The 9,872-nt window shown below is 34.3% G+C and overlaps 1 protein-coding gene across 1 annotated transcript in view; it reads right to left on the reverse strand.

The window, feature by feature from the left end:
• LOC111642868 (pyruvate dehydrogenase E1 component subunit alpha type II, mitochondrial-like) overlaps positions 1-1,004 on the reverse strand; it is a 357,445-nt gene extending 356,441 nt beyond the window's left edge. The window contains exon 1 of the mRNA XM_089595686.1: positions 806-1,004. Coding sequence (XP_089451812.1) covers positions 806-844 — 39 coding nt within the window. The 5' untranslated portion in view covers positions 845-1,004. The remainder of the gene's footprint in view (positions 1-805) is intronic.
• Between the last annotated feature and the right edge of the window lie 8,868 nt (positions 1,005-9,872).

Here is a 9,872-nt window from a genome sequence, read left to right on the forward strand (position 1 = left end):
CCTTAAGCCATAGCTGAATGATGCTAGTCAAAAAAGTGGCTATATTAAAATTTATCTGTTAAATATGTACACAATGTTAAAAATATCCCATCTTCCTTATTTAACTCTAGTTAGGATTAGCTGCATATTTAAAAGATACTTGCCTACCATGTGATGTGACTTAGTTTACATATGTTAATTATTGTTGTTACAGCTTTATCAAATAAGTTATTCTTTCTCAGAATATCGAAGAACATTGGTACAACTATCTTGTTATACAAAACCAAGAGATATTGTGTCAACAATACACTGATAACCACCAAAAACAGTAGTAAAAGTAGTTGTAGGTATTAAATAACTACAAGTCTATATACATTCAACACATTAATTTTCTGTGTTTCGATTACAAATGAGTTAAGTATTTGGAGTTGAAAAAAATAGAGCATTAAAAAGCATTGAAAAAGAATTTGAAAACTGATAAGTATGATGCATATTATCTCGTTACAATTCACACCCAACATTATATATTTGAAGATATACATTGTAGTAATTTATTACATGTACTTTTTTTTATATTTATATAAAAGAACAAATAATTTAAAGAAAAATGTTAGCATATAATCGATACTCTACATTCTTATTACATAATATTTTCAACTTGATTATCGACAGCAGTGGTTTAGACCATCTTCCACTATAAAATTGCATTGCATGTTAAACGATAGATCTTAATGCATTTTTTTAAAACCAACATTTATATCTTTTTGGTAATATATATTTTATGTAAAAACACTAAGGGTAAGTAGTAAGTAGAAATTGAACTTACGCTTTTCATCGTACGTGAATAAATCAATGAGCAGAACATTTGAATAGATCTCTCTAATTTTGTTTACTCTTTTTTTTTCTTTTTTTTTTTTTTTTCTATATTGAACAAAAAATTGTATTTCGGCGAATGAACTTGTAGTCGACAAGAAGTTAGGGTCCTTAGGCCGCGGTTAAGTGGCTGCGGAAGTAGCCAACGGAACGTCACTGCGTCAAAAAAATAGGTTCCCCCATCATCGGCTTAGCAAGTGACGCTTCCATTTCTGTTAGACAAAAAGTGCGTTGTGCACATGGATGCGGAAGTCGGTGGAACGTATCAACGGAAGTCAACGAAATATTAATTTAACATAATAATTATCATGTTTATTATATACTTTCACGAGTAATTGTATTTTTAGTAGTGTAAGCTGTTAGTAAATGCTAAGAAATGACAGTCATCCGATAATAATTTTTATTAAATAAACAATATCAAGCTATTCCCGCTTAAACTCTTCATGACCATAAGCTGCTACTCTGACGCAAAGTACTGTTCCGCGCATGATGTAAAAATACAAGGTGTGGCGTTCCGAGGTCTCATTTTCGTGCCGTTCTGCGCCTTCCATCACGACGCTATATATTTGAGGGAGATGTGAGTACTACAATGAAACGAAGTGACCAAAGTTGAAACTAAAACCTATTCCCCGCAGGCATGTGTGTGAATATACATGTACGTCAATTGATGAATGATTACCTATTCAGTTTTTTCTATGTAAATTTTCACGAATTGTGCGTTCGGTCACTGAAACAACTGGAATAAAGATATTGAAATAAAAATTGATATTGTTTCACGAATTTCTTGATGTTAATACGCTTAGGGTGCCTGTACATGAAAGACCTGCTGTTTCGCAACTTCCCGTCAAAGCTATCTGGTCTCATGAGAGTGAGGGAGAGAGGTTCATCACGTGACCACATTCAACCTCTCTCTCACTCTCATGAGACCAGAGAGCTTTGACGGGAAGTTGCCAAACAGCAGGTCTTCCATGTATCACACAAAGATTCTTTCCCTTCACAAACATGGTGTACGTTCGGCCTTCACTCGCGTGGTGGCATGACATCACTCGCTTAGCCGAGTGAACTTCGAGCGTTCATCGAAAATTCGGGGGAAGGAACTACGTTCACTGGGATTTTCTAGTGAACGCACTCGTAGAGCCGAGTGAACTTCGAGCGTTCATCTAGAATTAGGAGGAATGAATTGCGTTCACTAAGATTTCCAGTGAACGCACTCGTAGAGCCGAGTGATACCTAATTAGATATTGGTATGTGTGTATTTATATGGGTATATAAGTAAGAATGTTGAACTTGCATGGTATAAATATTTTGAGGTTAACAGCTACTTAATAATATACTAGTTATGAAAAAGTTTTATCTCGTATATATAATATTTATTACTATTCTACTAATGGAGAGAGTACTAATACAGCATTATTGGGTAAAATGCCAATAAATGAAATAATCATGGTACTAAATAATTAGTAGTTTATTAAAGATTGGATCAGCTTAATACAAATACATTTATTATTTCAGAACAATAAGCACTATTTAAAAATACAATTTTGGGTCAGCAGTAAAAAATGTATATTTATAAAAATTTTTAATATTTTATTTGACCAACTACATTATTGCTATTACAAGGCAAAGAGAACCTGAGTGTAAAAAGTCATGACATTTAAAATTTTTTTTAAGTCCTTGGCCTAAGAGCAAAATATCACAGTGACCAAATACAAGTACTCGATGGGAATGATTACAACTACTACAGCCAGTGTGGCTGAAATTTTGTGCAGGTAAGTTGACAAAAAGTTTTTAAGTGCTCAATTAACTTGTGGTACCCAGACAAGAGTGCACAAAAGGATTTTAGAGCTGTCAACATTGATTTGTGGGACTATCCACAACCTCACTAATCACCGTATAAGCCAGTTGTAGGTATCTGAATGTCATACTCATCTAGACCCTAGAATACAAAACCAAACTGAATACAGCAACTATTTAATTAACTTTACTGGTCCAAAACCTACATTGTCATGAATTGAAAATGCATTAACACTGCTTTCCTAAAGATAATGCTAGAAAAAATTGCAGTAACCAGTTTGGTGTGATGCATGGGTATAAATATTCAGATGCCTACAACTGGCTAATACAGTGATGAGGGAGGTTGTGGGTGGTCTCGCAAACTGATTTTGGCAGCTCTAAAATCATTTTGTGTACTCTTATCTGGGTACCACAAGTTAATTAAGCACTTTAAAACTTTTTGTCAACTTGCCTGCACAAAATTTTAGCCGCACTGGATGTAGCTGTTGTGATCACTCCCATGGAATACATGTATTTGGTCACTGTGATATTTTGCAGGACTCTCAGATCAAGGACTTGAAAAAAATTGAAATTTTATGACTTAATTTTTACACTCGAATTCTTTTTACCTTATCCCAACTATCAAAATAGTATGACAGTTACTGTCATCATAAGAAAGGACATAAAATTTTACTTCCTAGCTACAAATTCCAATCTCCCATGATCGCTATAGCTACACAACAATGTAGTCATGAGTGAGCTATAATAATACAAACATCGATGATTTCAGTGAAGGTTAGGCTGTCACTCGGCTCTACGAGTGCGTTCACTGGAAATCTTAGTGAATGCAATTCATTCCTCCTAATTCTAGATGAACGCTCGAAGTTCACTCGGCTCTACGAGTGCGTTCACTAGAAAATCCCAGTGAACGTAGTTCCTTCAGGGTTGTAATCAAATCCTGATTATCAAAATCCGAAGATTTCCAAACATTTTAAAACATCTGAAAGTTCGGAATAAAATTATTTTCAAATATTTTAAAAACTTGTGAATGTTTGGATTAAAATTACTTTCATATGTTCTAAAAGTTCGGAATGATACTATTTCATTCTGTTCATTCCAAACCCTCCAAAGTCTCAGAATTGTTCTGAAAAGCCACGCTATTTATGTTGGAAAGAGCATTTCCGTGTTTTGATTTGCAAACAAACTAGTTACACTTATCAAAAAAGGTGAGTAAGAGCATATTAACAATATAATTCGTGCTCATATTTATTATAATAGATGATTGGTAGGTTTACTACATTTTTGCATGCTATATTCGTGCGTCATAACCTTTATTACACTAACAACGTGACAATCATAATACTACCACGGTAACTAACTTCACTTGTGATACCATATCAATAATTTTGCTAAGTACTTAGTAGGTTGTTACAAATATCATGGTATTGTCAGTTATGTTGAAATCTTTTGTTTACTGGTTAGTTTGTTTGTTCATTGTTAGATTCTTTTCATGTTATATACAAATTTATTCTTAAAGTGCATTAAAAAAAAATTTTTTTATTTTGGCAATTTTAGAATGCCAAAAGGGAGACCTAAGCACGGAGAATGGAGAAATTTCCATGAAATAAGAGATGAGGCTGGAAAATTGGTTGGTGCACAGTGTCACTTGTGTTCAGAGAAACTTGCTGGGCACTCGTCTAAGGCCTTAGCATCTCACAGGTAAATTATTTGATCAAAGTATTTTGAAGTGAAAATTATACTTTTTAAGTTAATGACCATAGTATTTTTAATACACCTGTTTTAAAAAGAAATGTATGGTATCTCTTTTGTAAAAAAATTTTTAATGTTTTCATTTTTCCAGGAATGCTTGTTTGAAAAGGAGAGCAATGTTAGGCCAACAGTCAAACAATAACAGTGTTTTAGTTAACTGCTTACCTGTGGATGATGTAGATAATACAGCTTCCTCATTAATTACATTAAATGTGCATCAGTCACCAGCTGGAGTTAACACATTTTCAGAGTCAAGAAGGCCAGTGAATGTTTTTAAATCACCTTCATCAAATGGTGCACTCAATAATACAGCTGGTGAGGAAAGTGACGGTAACATTGGTAATGTTTCCTCTCAATCGAAAGTAAGTTAATATGCATAATTGATTTAAATAAATTATATATTATAATACAATTACACGAACACAATCATGATTACCCTGTCAACGAACATCAGGTGAGATCTCACCTAAGATCTCAGGTGACTATCTCATTCCTACATCTCACCTGAAATCTCAGCTGAGATTGTATAAAACGTGTACTTGATTGAAAAAAATTAATTAAAAATCAATTTTACAGTATTCAAAGCTGCTCTGTTAGTGATACCATTTGGATGATACATCAAAAAACACTTCTTCGAAGGTCTTACATGTCGATTTTTAAATATTAAATTAATTTATTTTTAATTTTCAGGTGAGATCTTATCGAAGATCAAGCTCTTGAGATCTCATTTGAGAATTAAAGAACTTTATTTTATTTTCTAAAATTCATGTAAAACACTTTAAAAGATGTGTTTTTTGATATAACATCAAAATAATATCTGACCACTGGGGCAGCTAGAATACAGTAAAATTGATTTTTAATTGGTTTTTTTTTTGTAAGGCCACTTTTTTTTAAATCATGGTTGATATCTCACGTAAGATTTTGATATGAGATCTCCGGTGACATCTCACCTGATTGTCGTAGACAGGGTACACACATACCAACTAAGTTTCACTCAATCGACACAATGTGTGCTGGCGCATATCGTTTTATGCCCTCCAGGTTTATGCTTGGAGCAAATTGTATGAAACATTGACAACGAATAATAAGTAATAATTTAATATAAGTATCTGAGTACAATCGGTGTTGTACAAACTAAAAAGGCATGGCAGTGGTCTTCACTGCGGACATAATGCTGAAGTTTCATACATTCTAGTTAAATTTCATATTTTAAGATTCAGAGTTCTATGATAGGAAATATATGCTTACATGTTGCAATTTTATCATTATAATTATTAGGACCACAGCCGCACAAGACCTTATAAAGTATAAAATTAAAAATTTACCGGAACAACAATAAATATTTAGCAAAAGTACGATACACGGAAAATAAGATTTAAAAATTAGCACAATGCTGCTTCAAACAATCGTATCCTGATTTTTTCTTTAATTTAATTGTACTTTAATCGTGGTTATTGAATCTAAATTCCAAATTTTTTATCACGAGTTTTACATATTTATGTTTAATCGACTATTCTGAATAATAGACAAAACTACTATAAAACTATTATAAATAGAAAATAATTCTTTTCAAATGCAACTATTTCTAAACTTGAATATTAATTTCTTCTTAAAATTATGTTTAAAAAAAGAAAAAATTAATAATAATAATTAGTATTTGCGTCATGAAGAATTTCTGAACCTTGAAAAATAAAGAAAATATGAAAATAAAATAAAAAAACAAATGAATGAATTTTAAGACACACTTGACTAAGAAATATAGTCGTGAAAACTATTTGAAACAAGTTGTAACTTGCACTTGGTATACGAAAAATCATCTCAGAAATGGAATAATTCGATAAAAAATTGTCTCATAAAAAACCAGTTTTCAGTGGGGTATCCAAGTATGGAGTTTTACATCTCTGGCAGATACATGTATAAATGTAGATATATCTGTTACGAAACGATATATTAAATGACACGCGACAATTTATCGAAGGTGATACAACTGTCCTTGAAATTTGGATATTTGCTACTTAGTGTAGTTTTAATAAATATTTAATAAATAAAAAAGTTATACAGAATAATATATCAAAAACAACTTTCTAGACATAAAATTTCTAACGTCGCGCTCTTATTTGTCACATGCGCTCACATACTCATTCTTATATTTAAAAGAAGGGCTGAAAAGTATTGAAAAAATATTTTTATTAATAAATGATTATTCAATCATATGAAACAAACGATTAACATACTGTTAATAAGATATATTGCAAGCATGATAATGTATGTGTAGTAAATGATTAATAATCATATTAACGTACCACTTTTTGTGTTTAATTTAAAAAAAATATGAATTAAACATGTCACCATATGAAAGAATCACAAAAAATTGTATCTATAAGGAATGGATTTGTAGAAATCGACCCATTTTTTCGTACAATACAATACTGTAAGATAAACAGATTAAATTTTTAAATAAATGCACAAGTGGATTTTACAATAAAATAAAAAACTAAGGGGTTGAGAATGCGTAAAAGCATTCATGTAAGTACATTCATACGAGCAATATAACGAGCGAGTATCAAAAAAGTGGCCGCCAGAGGGCAGAATGTAGCTCGGCTTGCTACAGTGCAGCGTTGGGTGAAGAGGATTCCCGCAGTGAAAATGACGGTCAGTAACATAAAAGTTACTGTCACTAACATACCAATCTATAGAGTGTTGGAGAAGCGAATAGGCAAAGAAGAAGGGGGCATTCCAGAGGTTCTCACCAGTGCTCCCAAATGTGACTGGCAAACATGTGAGAAATAACACAAGCACCAATCCCCACACAACCCGGTGCACTTACTGGTCCCTTTGTTTTTTTAATATAAATATAATAATAAGACAAGTGAAAATCCCCACACAACCCGGTGCGCTTACTGGCCGCTTTGTTTATTAATTAAATAAATAAAATATCACAAGCGCCAATCCCCACACAACCCGGTGCGCTTACTGGTCCCTTTATTTATTTAAAATAAAGTTAATAAAACAAGCGCCAATCCCCACACAACCCGGTGCGCTTAATGGTCCCTATATTTATAAATTAAATAAATAAAATACCACAAGCGCCAATCCCCACACAACCCAGTGCGCTTACTGGCCGCTTTGTTTATTAATTAAATAAATAAAATATCACAAGCGCCAATCCCCACACAACCCGGTGCGCTTACTGTACTGGTCCCTTTATTTATTTAAAATAAAGTTAATAAAACAAGCGCCAATCCCCACACAACCCGGTGCGCTTAATGGTCCCTATATTTATAAATTAAATAAATAAAATACCACAAGCGCCAATCCCCACACAACCCGGAACGGTTACTGGTCCCTATATTTATAAATTGAATAAATAAAATACCACAAGCGCCAATCCCCACACAACCCGGAGCACTTACTGGTCCCTTTATTTTTTTAAAATGAATATAATGAAAAGACAAGCGCCAATCCCCACACAACCCGGTGCGCTTACCGGTCCCTTTATTTATTTAAAATAAAGTGGATAAAACAAGCGCCAATCCCCACACAACCCGGTGCGCTTACTGGTCCCTTTATTTTTTTAAAATAAAGTGGATAAAACAAGCGCCAATCCCAACACAACCCGGAGCACTTACTGGCCGCTTTGTTTATTAATTAAATAAATAAAATACCACAAGCGCCAATCCCCACACAACCCGGTGCGCTTACTGGTCCCTTTATTTATTGAAAATAAAGTGAATAAAAAAAGCGCCAATCCCTACACAACCCGGAGCACTTACTGGCCGCTTTGTTTATTAATTGAATAAATAAAATACCACAAGCGCCAATCCCCACACAACCCGGTGCGCTTACTGGTCCCTTTATTTATTAAAATAAAGTGAATAAAACAAGCGCCAATCCCCACACAACCCGGTGCGCTTACCGGTCCCTTTATTTATTTAAAATAAAGTGGATAAAACAAGCGCCAATTACCACACAACACGGTGCGCTTACTGGTCCCTTTATTTATTTAAAATAAAGTGAATAAAACAAGCGCCAATCCCCACATAACCCGGTGCGCTTAATGGTCCCTTTATTTATTTAAAATAAAGTTAATAAAACAAGCGCCAATCCCCACACAACCCGGTTCGCTTACTGGTCCCTTTATTTTTTTAAAATGAATATAATGAAAAGACAAGCGCCAATCCCCACACAACCCGGTGCGCTTACCGGTCCCTTTATTTATTTAAAATAAAGTTAATAAAACAAGCGCCAAACCCCACACAACCCGGTGCGCTTACTGGTCCCTTTATTTATTTAAAATAAAGTGAATGAAACAAGCGCCAATCCCCACACAACCCGGTGCGCTTACTGGTCCCTTTATTTATTTAAAATAAAGTGAATAAAACAAGCGGCAATCCCCACACAACCCGGAGCACTTACTGGCCGCTTTGTTTATTAATTAAATAAATAAAATACCACAAGCACCAATCCCCACACAACCCGGAACACTTACTGGCCGCTTTATGTATTTAAAATAAATTGAATAAAACAAGCGCCAATCCCCACACAACCCAGTGCGCTTACTGGTCCCTATATTTATAAATTAAATAAATAAAATACCACAAGTGCCAATCCCCACACAACCCGGAACACTTACTGGTCCCTTTATTTATTTAAAATAAAGTGAATAAAACAAGCGCCAATCCCCACACAACCCGGTGCGCTTACCGCTCCCTTTATTTATTTAAAATAAAGTGGATAAAACAAGCGCCAATTACCACACAACCCGGTGCGCTTACCGGTCCCTTTATTTATTTAAAATAAAGTGGATAAAACAAGCGCCAATCCCCACACAACCCGGTGCGCTTACTGGTCCCTTTATTTATTTAAAATAAATTGAATAAAACAAGCGCCAATCCCCACACAACCCGGTGCGCTTACTGGTCCCTTTATTTATTTAAAATAAATTGAATAAAACAAGCGCCAATCCCCACACAACCCGGTGCGCTTACTGGTCCCTTTATTTTTTTAAAATGAATATAATGAAAAGACAAGCGCCAATCCCCACACAACCCAGTGCGCTTACTGGTCCCTATATTTATAAATTAAATAAATAAAATACCACAAGCACCAATCCCCACACAACCCAGTGCGCTTACTGGTCCCTATATTTATAAATTAAATAAATAAAATACTACAAGCGCCAATCCTTACACAACCCGGTGCGCTTACTGGTCCCTTTATTTATTTAAAATAAAGTGGATAAAACAAGCGCCAATCACCACACAACCCGGTGCGCTTACTGGTCCCTTTATTTTTTTAAAATGAATATAATGATAAGACAAGCGCCAATCCCCACACAACCCAGTGCGCTTACTGGTCCCTATATTAATAAATTAAATAAATAAAATACCACAAGCACCAATCCCCACACAACCCGGTGCGCTTACTGGTCCCTATATTTATAAATTAAATAAATAAAATACTACAAGCGCCAATCC

The sequence above is a fragment of the Copidosoma floridanum genome, unplaced genomic scaffold (genome assembly GCF_036245765.1).
Source record: "Copidosoma floridanum isolate Cflo_tuat_1 unplaced genomic scaffold, Cflo_Japanese_pri ptg000027l, whole genome shotgun sequence".
Lineage (NCBI taxonomy): Eukaryota > Metazoa > Arthropoda > Insecta > Hymenoptera > Encyrtidae > Copidosoma > Copidosoma floridanum.